This window comes from Macaca fascicularis, chromosome 9, assembly GCF_037993035.2.
Source record: "Macaca fascicularis isolate 582-1 chromosome 9, T2T-MFA8v1.1".
NCBI lineage: Eukaryota > Metazoa > Chordata > Mammalia > Primates > Cercopithecidae > Macaca > Macaca fascicularis.
In genome coordinates this window covers 58,103,137-58,116,981 of record NC_088383.1, presented here as the reverse complement: position 1 = coordinate 58,116,981, position 13,845 = coordinate 58,103,137, and the positions used below count along the sequence as shown (strand labels likewise).

At 48.6% G+C, this 13,845-nt stretch overlaps 1 protein-coding gene across 8 annotated transcripts in view; it reads right to left on the bottom strand.

The window, feature by feature from the left end:
• The window catches only part of WDFY4 (WDFY family member 4), a 295,895-nt gene that overhangs the window by 74,901 nt on the left and 207,149 nt on the right, over window positions 1-13,845 (bottom strand). For all 8 annotated transcript variants that reach the window (XM_005565163.5, XM_015456044.4, XM_074001615.1 and 5 more), the window contains 3 exons: window positions 10,499-10,619; window positions 7,984-8,069; window positions 6,384-6,446 (listed from right to left, as the gene is read on the bottom strand). In XM_005565163.5, the coding sequence (XP_005565220.3) occupies window positions 6,384-6,446; window positions 7,984-8,069; window positions 10,499-10,619 (270 nt within the window). The remainder of the gene's footprint in view (window positions 1-6,383; window positions 6,447-7,983; window positions 8,070-10,498; window positions 10,620-13,845) is intronic.

The following is a 13,845-nucleotide window of genomic DNA, read 5'->3' as shown; positions in this document are numbered from 1 at the left end:
GTGACTGGGGCTTGCATCAGGCTTTTGCCCTGGGAGGGATCTGAGGTTATGGCTAAGGATACAGCAGAGACGAGGCATGAACTGAGTGCAGCCAGACAAAGATGAACATGGAATGCGGTCAGGGACAATGTCTGAGCATGACCTAGGCAGAATGGCCAGGGCTCGGATGCTCATGGCCCACGAAGCCAACCGTGTGAACAAGCTCCTAGACGCTGCAGCACTGGCTGTCACTCTCATTTTGAGTCTGCAGCCAGGTACCATTCACCTCTGGTCCCAGTGACTCCGGTATAGACACAGGGTATGAGTAGCTTGGTCTCCACAGTTGGCTTCCAGAGCTTCAGTTCGGCAAGAAACCCAAGGACATGCTTCTCTACTCCATGGTGGAGCCAGCACTACCTTTACCAGTTAAGCAATTGTGTATCTTACAGATCTGTAGCCAACAGCATGAATCTCTAGGGGGCAGGATTGAAGGAAGAGAAATGCTAGGAAGGGGAACTTGAACTTTAGCCTCCCCCCAGCTAACTGTGGTTCCTCTGGGGTGTGGTTAATTTTTCATGGAAGCTCATATTCTCATGGGAATCGCATAGGTTCTTATGGTTGCTTTTCTAAATTATTTGTCTTTCGTTATTTTTCAGAGAGAATCTCTAAAGGAAACAATAAGCAAAATGTTCAACTGTAAAACTTTGCACCCTCAAAATAAATTTCATTCTAAACATTATATATATAAAAATTTATAGAATTAAGAAATGATTTCAGGAACTGCAAATACCCAGGTACAATCAGGCCCTGAATGTAAGTGCCATCTCACACCCAAAAGCTTTCTCCAGCCCAGGGACGCTTTTGCCTCAATGACATGGTGGATGCTCCAGTTTAGCCAAAAATATGTGCTGAGCCCAAGAGAGATTTGAGAGAAAGAGAATCAGATAGGCATCCTAGCCTTGTATTTCTCTGAGTTTTCTAAACTCTGGGCTCAATATGAACTGAGGTCATTAGAAAGCAATGTAACTGAGCCAGGTAATGTTAGCTTCCCAAAGGAATGCCTGTACAAAAATAAGTGTGAATGTTAGGCTCCCATTCCTGCAGAGAACTGATGCAGAGAATTAGGTTCCCCAGCACTCTTTTTGTATGTTTTATTAAAAAGGAATTGCCACCTTTGGTACCCATGATCCTTTAGAGAAGAACCAAATTTGATATTCAGCACCAAGAGAAAATATGTTCCAGAAATAAAAAAAAAAGTTGCAAAAGCCTGTTTCTTATTATATATCCCTGGAAAATAATATAAGCCAACATGATTGTTTGTTTTAGTTTTCTTAGTCTCAGTACAATTAGAGTAACTAAATCACTCCACATGATCACATCTATATTTTTCCCCTTTAAAGGAGTGTTGGGTAATTGTTAAAGGATGGTTGTACCCTGTGTTTAATTTTGAAGCTGTCTGTAGCCCTTTCTGGAAGGGCATGAGTACATTTAAGTGTGAGGATGTGTGTTTATCCACAAGAGCATTCCAGCTAGCTGCCCCCTTTCCCTGCAGTTCCTGCCATCATTTCTCCTTTTCTGATTCATTTTTTTACATCTCAAAGATCCTGCCGGTATTCAACACCACAGAACAGGACTCATCCAACAGCTCTAGCTGGCATATGTTAGAAGGCCCTGTCAGCTTGCAGAACCTTGCACCCCACAGAAGTCTGAAAAGGCTGCCATGCTGTCTTCAAAAGGTTCAGTCCTGTACCATGGGGACAGGATTCATGCAGGCTTTACAAGTATTTTCCACTTGGAATTCAGGCCCAGAGAGCCTCCTTAGTGTGTGTGTGTGTGTGTGTATGTATGTGTGTGTGTGTATATATATATATATATATATATATATATATATATATATATATAGTTATGGAGGCAACCATTGTCACTGAAAGCCTCAGCAAAACTCTGGTACCAAAAGCTCTGATTTCCTGTGTGTGTGGGATGGTGTTCAAAGGAGCCACATGAGTCATCGAAAGCTGAAGGTTTAGGACGTGAAAATCTGTAGCCTAGGCCGAGGGTCATGGGCCAGTTGAAAACCCTCAGAACGGCACACACACCCCCTTAATAGGTAAGAAGTCCACATTCATTAGAGTGACTAACAAGCAGCTAGGCATTTTTCAAGATTCATTCTGTAATTATGGCCTCCAGTGATCCAAAAGAAAAATCATCAGCTTCATTCCAGGAATATGTCAGTGGCCAGCCAAGCCTTCCTAAGGCTGAGGACCACCACTGCCTTCCCACCCTGGAACTCCTGAAGCCACAATTGAGCTGGCAAGAGAAGGGCTGGAGAGGGGGCCACTCCAACAAGCTGAGAACAAAGAGAGCCACCTGCTTTTAATCAATTGTTCTGTTAGCATGCCCAAACATACATGAGGTGATTCTAAAAGTAGGCAGAAGGATTACAATTTACTGGGCGCCTACTATGAGCCCAAGTCAGCTTGATCCTGAAGCCAGGGCTGTTTATTTAGCACAGTCTTGCCACAAGCCCTCACTGCATGGGTGGCATCAGAGCCGAGGGTCATCACTGCGGGGTATCCGCATGTTGCTGAGGCTCTCCTTCCATGAGCTGAGATGAGCTTTCCTCTGGAGCACCATGCACTGTTGCTAGTTGACCCCAGAAGCTTCACCAATGGTCTCCAACCTGGAGCTGTGCTGAGACTGTGCCAGGCATGACCCAGCATAACTCTGGAAGACCCTGCTCCAGTGGGATCAGGTAGCCATGATGGCAAAAATAATCACATTGGAAATAAAATTAGAATGGGGCTCAGCTGTACCACAGAAGCAAGGTGGTACACAGGTTGGCATTGCAGGTCATCATCAACCTGGGGATGAGTAAGGAATAATCTCCAGACATTTGACTCATCCACAGAGCATCATCTTCCTCCAACCTGGCAATCATTTCTGAGGGGCCTCTAACTTAGTGGGCACAGCTGGGGGTCAGCTCCTCTTCTGCATTCCTCCCTCTGCCCCTCCTCTACCCGCCCCTCTCTATTTGGAGTAGAAGGTGTGTGGAGGAAAGTATGTGTTTCCAGGCAAGGCACCACTAAGATTCTCAGGACAAAAGACGAAGAATGGACAAAGAGCTACCCACAGTCATAGGGACAACTATGTTGTCACTGAGTGACATTACAGAATAGGTTCATCTAAGGGTGAGCTGCAGAGACAATGAGGCTCAGCGAAGTGATGTGTGCCACGGTTGATGCAGCATTGCTCCAGGGAGAGAGAAAACCATCTGTAGCCCATGAGCACTGCGGCTTGGAACTTCCCTCTGCGTGGAACTGTGAGTGGCCACCTGCTTTTGCTGACACCCTCAGTGCTCACCCCCTTGTGGATAACAGAACCTTGATTCTCCCAAGGAATCATACTCCTCTCAATTTGGTCTATGTAATTGGGTGGGACTGACCCTATCCCCAGAAGCGGGGTGGGTGCATCCGTCTGATCCAGCCAATGAAAACATTTGATTGGTTCTGGTATGGGCATGTAATTAACCTAACTGGGGAAAATGACAGTTCAGGAAGTTTTGCTAAAGTTACCGGGATAGAGCATGTGGTGGGATTCCTGCGTGATTGACTGTCAGTCTGGAGCTGTTGGGGGCATCGGTGCCCCTGTGATGAGAACGTCTACTGAGAAATGGAGCCAGACCAAGCAAAATCCTCCCTGAGAGAGGGAGAACCGCCACTTCCTGCAGACTTACTTGTGCCTAGCGTTCCAGCCATGTCTGGAGCAAGACCATTTTTGACCTTCAGGTAGATGTGATCATGAATCCTCTTTTTTTGCTTCAATTAGTTTGAAATAGCTTTTTACCTTGCTATTTTGAAATAGCTATTTACCTTGCTGAAACACTGCTAAGAAATCCAAGTATGAACATAAAGGCTTATATGAAACATAAACAATATGAGATCAGCAGGGCTGAGATTCAGCAGATATGCACAGTTAGGACTATCCTGTTGTTGAACTATTAAACTATACCCATTACAGTTGGTGAACAGCCACCCCAACTCCAGTGACCCACTGCTGCCTGGGTCCCCTGGACCATACCCTGGTATGCCTTGCACTTCACCGCAATCTATAAAGGGTAGGTGCCTGACACAATAAGAGCCTCCACTAGCAGCCACTATAATTAGTCTATTGAAGGTCACCAATGACTCTCATGTGACAAAGCTCAATGGTCATTTCTCAGTTCTTATCCCACTTGGCCTATCAACAACACTTGACCACTCCCCCTTGAATCACTCCACCTGGCTTCCAGGACGTCTTCCACACCTACAGTTTCTGCTACCTTTTTGGTTACTCCTTCCCCATCTCTTCAGCTGTCCCTGCCCATGTCCTTATCCTCTAAAGGTTGGTGTGCCCAGGGCACAGTCCTCTGATCTCTTTTCCATGTGCATGTATTCTCATAATCTTGCCCATTCTCATGACTTTAAACACTATTCTAAATTTATGTCTCACTTGAACCTCTCTCTTGAACTCCAAATTCATATGCCCAATAGCTCCACAATGCCTTTGAGATGTATGATAAGCATCTCAAAATTCACATGTCTAAATCTGAGCTTCAGATAGCCACAGTGGGCCTACAGCCACTCTTCCTGTGATCATCCCCATTTAATTTTCCAATTGCTGAAGCCTAAATATTCTGTCTTATCCGTAAGTCCTCTCTCACATACATGCACTTCCCACACTTGATTTGTCATCAGATCCCATCAAATATACCTTTAAACATGTCCAAAATGTGATCACATCACATCATCTTTGCTGTCATGTTCCTGGTCCAAGCCACCATCGTCTCTAACCTGGATTATTGCAGTGGCCTCCAGCAATAGCTTCCTAACTAGTCTCAGCTTCTGCCTTTGACCCACTCCAGTCTATTTTTGGCACAGCAACCAGAGTGAGTCTTATCAATATGTCAGTTCACATCATCCCTCTGCTTAAACTCCTCCAATGCTTCCCATCTATTTGGAATAAAAGCCGACATGATAATCTTGCACCAACTATCCCCTGTGACCTCCCTCACCTCCACCTCAGCTAACTCCCTGCACTCCAATTTTACAGGCCTCAGCCACACCCTGCTCTTCCCTGGGTCTGACACACTTTTCTCAGTTAACTGTATAACATGTTTCTCCACTTTTTTTTTTTTTTTGGACGGAGTCTTGCTCTGTTGCCTAGGCTGGAGTATAGCGGTGGGATCTCGGCTCACTGCAACCTCCGCCTCCTGGGTTCAAGCTTTTCTCCCACCTCAGTCTCCCAAGTAGCTGGGATTACAGGCGCCCACCATCATGCTTGGCTAATTTTTTGTATTTTTGTAGAAACAGGGTTTCACCATGTTGGCCAGGCTGGTCTTGAACTCTTGACCTCAGGTGATCTGCCCACGTTGGCCTCCCAAAGTGCTGAGATTACAGGAGTGAGCCACCACACCCGGCCAAGTCTTAATTCACAGATTGTTTTCTTGATAAGGGCTTTGCTTGCCACCTCATCTAAGATTTCAATGCCCACCTCTATCTGCTTGGTTTTTTACACTTACACTTATAATTATCTAATATGCTTTATAGTTCACTCATTTATATTGGTTTATGTCTGTCCTCCTCATGAGAATGTGAACTCAATAAGGACAGGGGATTTTTTTTTTTTCTATTTGCTTTTTGCTCTGTCAAGAAGCAAACACCATGTATCACAAGCTATTGATAAATAATTTTGAAGGAATTAGTGAGACCCATTTTATGCTGATTATAAATATCTTGAATGTCATTCCTGGGGACACCCTCTTGCTTGGTCCCCACACATTCCTGGAGAAAACCAGCAGCAGCAGCCACCTTCTTCTGTTCTCACCCCTGATTGAAATAAAAACATCTACTGATCCCTAAGTGGCCTTCCAGAGAACTGGGTAGCTGGAAAGGGGACCTGGGGGAGGGACTGCAAGCAAATCATTCACTGGGAGAGACGCCCCACAGTGCAGATTTCTAAGTTAACGTCTGATTCGCACACCATCATGTATGAATTTAGCTTCTAAGTGTTCAGAAACCCTCATCACAGGAGGGACAGCATGGGATTGCTCACACACACCCATGGGAGGGCCTGACTCCACACCTCTGTGCCACCTGCCCAGTCACCAAAGGCAGAGGATGGCTTCCTGCCATTTGGGTCTGAAAAAGCCACAGGGCATGTGGGACTTCAAGTCTATTCATAGAGGTTTAATTGGCAGAAGGAATTTCAGGAGTAGGATGAAGGATGAACAAGAATAGGAGAGAGAAAAATGAGGGAACCAGTCGGGCATGCTCTCTGCAGGACTTCTTTAGAGTGAGATGAGGCAGAGGAGGAACATCAAAGCCAGGGCAGTGCCATGCCCAGAGAGCATGGCTACTCGCCATTACCTTAGATTGAGGGGGTCCTCCGAGGCGGCTTTCCCCTTCAGGCTGGGTTGGAAAGAGCAGAAGCTACATGAAAAGGGAAGGGATAATTCCATCAGCAGAGTCAAGACCCTTCCACCTGCTGCAGAGGCATTTCCAGAGCCAGGCAGGAAGCTGGGCTCATTACTGCTCCCCCAGGCTCCATCCTGCCCCCAGGTCATGAACACCAGGCCTGGGTGTACCTCTGAGGCAACCCTCAGCACTATCTGACATTACACACTATTGCCTTAATACCAACAATGACAACAATAAAACAATAATTACTTAGGCAGTGTGTGTGAGGTACTGCCTCTGGGCCAGGCATTTGACAACATTGTCAATGTCAACAACCCTGCTGTACATTCTAGTGTGTTGCTGTGGGGACAAATGCCATCTTAATGCCAGGCTCCTTGAGCCGAGCAGGTAGTGGTTGTGGAGTTTGCATTAGGCCACCTTCACATCCTGAGTTGTGGAGGTGTAAGATTTCTAGATCAACTGTGAAAAACTTTGTTTAATGAACAGAAACCATAGGGGGAAATGAATCAAGTTTAATGGGTTGCATGTCTGCTTGTTTGGTTTGGCCTAAACTAGGCCTTGAAGATAATTTTAGGGGGCAGTCTAGCAGCAGTGTGGAAGAACCGCATGGGCAGGCTCACCTCAGTCCAAGGAGGTACGCCTAGAACTAGCACAAAAGCCTCTCTACTGTTGTTTTTCTCCACCCTAGCCCTGCCTCTTGGATGCAGTAGCGGGCCCTGGGTGCCAGTTCCACAGGGCCACTAGGAAGGCAGGGCTTGAATTTCTGAGCACAAAATAGGCTTCTAGGCAAGGGGATGTCAAATCTCACCTTAGAACTTTCAGCCCACGGGGAGCAGCACATAACCACTCCCTCTGTTAATCAGCCTCTCTGTGGTCTATCATGATGAGGAACTGACCTTCCTTTCTGTTCTTTCTAGATTCACTACAAACCAATCTACTGATCTATAACTTTAACGGTAATAAAAACAAATAACCATGGTATTAAGAACTTACACACTGGCTTAGATTTCTTAAATTGATCCATCTGGAGAAAGATAAGTTAACTAAAACAGCAGGCTTCTCTCTTTAAGAAAAAACATGTTCAGTGCACATGTGGGAAATCAGTTGTTTGGAATTCCTTCCAGTGAAATACGAAATTGGAGCCACTAAAATTGGCAACTGGGATCAGAAAGAAAGATTAAGCCAAAAAAGTTACTTGGAAAATTAGAAAATAAAGCCAGAACATTCTGGAAGGCCCATTAAACAGCCAGTTCCTTAACTCTGTTGTAGCTGTGTAATTTTTTTTCTCGCTTCCTGTTCTATGCCACTTCAGTTCAGGAAAACGGAGCCTGCTTCCTAGGACTGAAGGAAGGGCCTTCTCTGCCTGTTCCCGTACCTCGTTTCATGACTTGGCAGTTCTGCGGGCCAGCAGTGCCTCCCTGGGCCCAGCCTGAGTGGCGCTCACTGTGGGTTGAGAGCACTTTTCCTTAGCACAGAGCTGAGTGTTCTCTGCCCCTCTGCTCTCAGTTCAGGATCAGTTTTCTCAAAAGGAGGATTTTCAAGCTCTTACCTTTTAAAGGCCTTACTCCGATCACTGTTGTAGAATACAAGAAACTTGGAATATCCATTGTGGAAGAAGATCTCCAGGGCCATGTCCTGTGAAGAGAAGCCCCTTTTAATGCTCCTGATATTTTGTGGACTAGAGACGCCCCAGGGTGACAGAGCTGCTGGAAATGGGTCACTGGGGGTTTCTGTGTCAGAAGACCCTTCCCGGATGGTCCTTTTGAGTTCCCACGGTGGGAAGACCTTGGTGGGAGGGCAGGGGGCCTGACCACAGCTCTGAGTTCCATTGAAGCAGGAAGTAAAAGGCCCACTCCCAGGGCAAGCGTGAGGCAGATATGAGAGAAAGCAGCCATGCCATCCTCAGACATTTTCACTTCTGAGTTATGGCATGGGTGAGCCAGGAGGTCACCTTACCAGACATACTAGGAAAGCTAGTTCAGTGGGTGCAGCCTGGCAGCATCATGGGTTGACCTACAGACTTAAGCAGCGCAGGGCCCCCTGCCCAGGCCATTTTGATGTGGCCCCACTAGCATAGTAAGGTTTTTGTCAGGGGTACTTTCTTAATTCCTAAATCAAATTCACATAGTTATCTTTTCTTTTTTTTCCTCCCATCCTTGTTTCCTTTCTAACCCCCTTCTATTCCAAGCTATGTAAATAATAAACTTGGAATAAGAGATAGAGTGAGTCCCCTATAAGATAAGCCTCAGGGACGAGATGAGACCAAAGAGAGGGAATATCCAGGGCTGAAGGGAGAGTTAGGGAGAGGTGAGACCTGTACATGGAGGGAAGGATGGGGTGGGGTAAGGTTCAGACTCAGAGGTGGGTACTGCACCCAATAACAGAGTCCTGTCCTGCATCCACCTGACTGGAAGTGAGTTCTCAAAGTCCAGTTCGTTAACTCTCTTCTCTCAGAGAGAGAAGGTATCTGCAAGGATGTTGCATACCTCCTCTCCTCTGCTAGTGGACAGGAGACCCTTGGATTTTTTTTCTACAAATATAAATATAAGTAATGTGCAAAACAGGAAGTGAATGCAGAATTTGTGGAGGATACAGCTTGCCCTGGATACCTTGATTGCCAAGCTCTGCCTTTCTCCTGGGAGAATCCAGGGATGGACAAATGGTGGCCTTGCTCAAAAAGCTCTCCCTTTGGCTTCCATCACTTCAGGTGAACCAACCCTCTGGAAACAATCACCATGTACTGGGGGAAAAAGTCCCACTGACTGATACCTATCTGCTACTGTACATAACATGTAGGGTAGACATATAATCATAGAACCATGAGGGCTGGGCTGCTGCTTCCACTATGCTCTTTCAGTTCCCTCACCCTGCAAAGGCCCTCAGGAAGCCCACGCAAAACGAGAACTAACTGTGTTGTAGGCAAAAGCAGCAGAGGGAGGACGAGTGCTCATTAGAGGGCTAGAGCAGAGCTGCTGGCAAACCCTTGACAGGAGGGCAGCTGCGGCCTTTCAGAAATTCCCCTACCTTAAAGGCCTCCCTGAGCTTCAGTTTCGGAGAATGATAATGAGACCTCTTGCAGGAGGGGGTCACTGGATGAATCAATGACCCACCTACAGAAAATAGATTTACAAACGAAAAATATCTAGTTCATCTAGACCAAGCACTGCTCTCTTGCTGGCCTTTGGAACTAACAGTGACCCTGCAGAGAGGGTGGGAAGAGAGCCTGCCCCTCCTGTCACGTGGTCCCCAGATCCTCTTTTCTGCCAGCTGCCCTGGAGGCCCACGGGATGGGGATGCAGCTTTGCTATTGCTGAGCTTGGGGTAATGAAGGCAAGATGTGTTTGAGGTCGCTGGGGGCCCCTGAAGTTTACCCTACTCCCTTTGCTGCTCAGGTGATGTTTCTAGAAAGTGTGATCCATCTGTGAGGTGGCATGAGAAGTGGAAGATTATGACCAGCTTCTGGCTGAGCTCCTCCTCTGAAAGGAGCCACCACCTCTGTCGCATGCCCTACTAAGCCCTTGAAGGCATGGGTGAGGCACTGAAAGACCCTGGTTGGAGGGGGCAGCTGGGAGATCCCTAAACCACTTGGCCCCAGAAACAGCGCCAAGCAGGAGCTTGCCAATAGGTGAGCACCTTGGGGAGAGAGGGGGAGAGTATGTCAGCAAGGGAGATATTACACCTGTGGGAGGGCAGGGCAGAGGGCACTCTACTCCCAGTCACCAGCTCTACTGGGAGGCAATGCATCTGTCCTGCCGTGTATTCCTAAATCTCCAAGGCAGCTCTAGGCTATGTCAAGAGCAAAGCAGCGAAGTAGCTGAATCTTAAAAGACATAGTGAAAGGCCCAACAGCCAATAGCAGGGACTGGAGAGAGTGGAGCAGAAGTCAGAACTCCCACCTGGGACCATAAGCCCAGGGAACTCGTGGGTGTCTCCTTAAGGGCACTGGGCTGCGCATAAGCACAAAGACGGGTCACAGCGATGTGTCTCTGGATGGCTCCTGGACCACCTGTCCCATGGCCCTGCCTCTTGCAGGCCCCAGGTATGCCAGCACCCAGTGTGCTTACCTGCAGGAGGAAGCGAGCCTGCCGTAGCTCCCGCATGTCAGCATAGCTGTGGCGCTGGCACGAGTAATGGTCAGTGGACCTGTCTTTGCTGCACAGGTTGAAAATGAACGGATCGCTGATGCTGAGAAGGAAACAGGCATGCAGGGCACATGTTCAGACATCAGAATGAGGACATGTGCAGGCTTCTTCCTCTTCCTGCCCTCCACCAGCCCCACCCACATTTCCAAGGACACATCAGAGAGGTGCGGGGGTCACTGCCAACCAGTATGCTAGCCCTACTCATCTGAGAAATCCTTGTTGAGTGCTTGCCCACGTCAGCTCTGGCACTGGCCACTGACACATGAAAGCTGCCCTGCCCTGGAGGACCAGGGTAGGGTGTCAGCCTCACCAGGCCAGGGGACAGCAAGAAAGTGGCACAGTTTCCAGGATGATGCTGACAAAGGGTATGAGGGTGGGGGTGAGAAGTCCCCTGGGTGAGAGTGGGGGCTGGCAGGGAGGGCTTCATGGGTGCTGTGCATGACCCTAAACCATGCGCAGGAGCCCTGGTGGGTTCCTGTGGCCTCTCTTCCCTGGCTCCCCCATGCCCAGCCTGGCCCTGTGCCAGCTACCTCTGCCCAGGCATGACAGTCTCAGCGCCAGGATGCCTGCTCTGCCACACGCTTTAGTCCCTCTGCCCAGGTGTTCTTGTTTTGTATTGAATGACCTATTTCCCTGGAAGGGCTGAGAGGCTGGATGAGGTAACTGAGTCAGGTGTGGCCTGTGGCTGCCACAGGGACTGGCAGGACTTAGACCCTTCATGGCAGGATTGTGGAGTACAGAGCACTTGGCAGGGAGGTTCGAGGGAAGCCAGGTGACTGTAAGACTGAATGCAAACCAGTGTTAGGAGGGGTCAGGCACCACAGGGAAGAGGAGGGAGGGGAGCAGAGGAAAGCAGAGAGGATGCTGGCGAGGCATGAGGACAGCAGCCGGAGCTCATCTGCACAGCTCCTGCATTCTGAGAGGCTGTCCAGCCTGGCCTGGGTCCTGGGAACCTTCAGGATGAGTTCTCTCCAGAGGTGAGTGAGGCTGTCACTGAGACTGCAGAATGATATCTGGTGTTAAACCAGGAAGCCCTTCAGGACCCTTGGCCTGCCTCGCCCACATCTTTGGCAGCCCTGAGAGCTATCTGGCTCTCAGCTGACCTTCCCCTAAACATATCTGACTCCCAGTGGGGCCATAGTGGTAATTTTCCTTCCTACCCTTGGCTTAGGTCAAACCACATCCCAGGTCAAAGTACTAGTGGGGATGACACAGCCACTCATCTGTGCTCCCAGCATCCATGCTAACAGGAACCACAGCAAATATCCTTTGCCCTTTGGCTGTATGTCTGACTGGTCTCTCTCCCTTGCAGACCATACAAAGGCACAGGCCTGAGTTGCTGGGTACACCCTGCCCAGGACAAAGGAGTGCACTGAATTCTGAAGCGATTGCTCAGTCACACAGCACAAACAACTTCCTGAAAGCCAGAGCTCGTTCTGTTTGCAAGACCCAGGCTGGAGACAGAAAGTGTAGCGGGTGCATCTTAAAATTCCCAGGCCAGGCCTTGAGTAGTGAGAAGCAATCTTGGAGAGCTGGTAAGAGACTCACTCAAAAGGCAGAGAAGGGACCCACGTGTGATGTGGGACCCACCTCCCAGGCACCTGGAGAAACAGAGGTATGCCTCCAGCAGGCATCAGGCAGTCCTGAGATGAGGCCCCTTGGAGAGTTATGAGGGGTGTGCAGGAGGCTTTTCCAGAAAGATCCCAGAGTGACCCCTCCTCCTGGAGAAGCAGAAGAGAGGAGGGGAAAGGGAGGATAATAAATTTGTCCAAATATTTATTCCCAAAGAGAACAATTTGTACACTGGAGATAACTGAAATGCCTTGAGCTAATCATATGAACCTTTTCATCATCTGGACACATGGGAGCTTGAGAAATAAAGTTGATTTCAGTTATAGACAGTTACATTTCTGAACATCTGGGGCATGCAGTCATCTTAAATTGTGTATACAACCACAACCATTCTGATAAGATGCCAGGACTGAGAAACGAAGGCGTCCCAAGCACGTCAGCCCTCAAGAAGCCTGTGCGCCAACCACAGGCCCAGAGAGCCAAGGGCTGTAAGGGCCCCTGCCCCAAGGTGGTCCTGCCAGCCCCAGCCCAAGGTGGTAGGGAGTGGGTGAGGAAATTGTTTCAGCTTCTCCCATTCCAGCTCCCAGTGTGGTCCCCATGGCCCAGTCTACAATGCAGCCCATAGAGCCTCTGTGCCCCACTTCCTGGGGAAGTCGGGAGAGGCCCAGTAGTCACAGAGGCCCAGAGGGAATTCTCTAGTCTATGCTCAGTGGCAGTCCAGCATGTGCAGCCCTAAGAGCTTGGACTTGTGCTGGGCAGCAGGGAAGCCTGCCCAAGTGAAACACAGCCTGAGTGCCTTGGTTAGGCCCCTGAACAGCTGGACTTTGAGGCTGCAAACTCAGGCTCTCTGCAGCCCCTTCTCAGAACAACCCTCCCAGGCCCTCTCCTCTAAGCCACGTCGTGGTAGGATGGATCAAACACAAAATGCAGCTTTGGTTCTGAATGCTTCTGCCGGGATGCTGTAATACAAACCTGCTGCTGGCTGAGGTCCTTTGTCCATTATTAATGCCTCTATATGGATCTCAGCTGAGCTGCCCCTACACATCTCTGACTCCCAGCAAGGCCATAGAGACAATTCTCCTTCCTACCTTTGGCTTAGGTCTAGCAGCATCCCAGGTCAAGGTACTGGTGGGGATGACATGGCCACTCCTCTGTGCTCCCATCATCCCATGCTTGTGGGAACCACAGAAAATATTTTCCATACCTTAGCTGCATGTCTGGCTGGTCTCTCTCCCCTGCAGACCCTGCAAGGCCCAGGTCTTTGTCCATGGCTCTCTGTCCTCTGTATCTTCCCCTGAGCTCGGGGCATGTTTGCTAAGTGACTGTCATGCTCTCTGGCCTGCCAAGCGTTTCCCTATTCATTATTTAATTGGATCCTCATAAGGAAACCTTATACTGAGCATGACTTATTTTTATTCCCATATCATAAATGAGGAAACTGCATTCCAGAGAGGTGAGACTTTTCCAAGGTCATGTGGTCCTTAAAAGAGGTGGAACTTAGTTTCAAATCCAGGTCCTCCAACTCTAACACCCACGCTCTTTCAACAGTGCCTTTTCTCCCTGGAGGCAGAAATGCTCCCTAGCTTTTACAGAGCTCTCCAACTGGCTCCCTGCTTTGTGGGGAGCACAGTTTACTCTGTGCTGACTGTTTCTGCAACTCAGGACTCTGAAACACAGATGACATACAGAAGAATGCT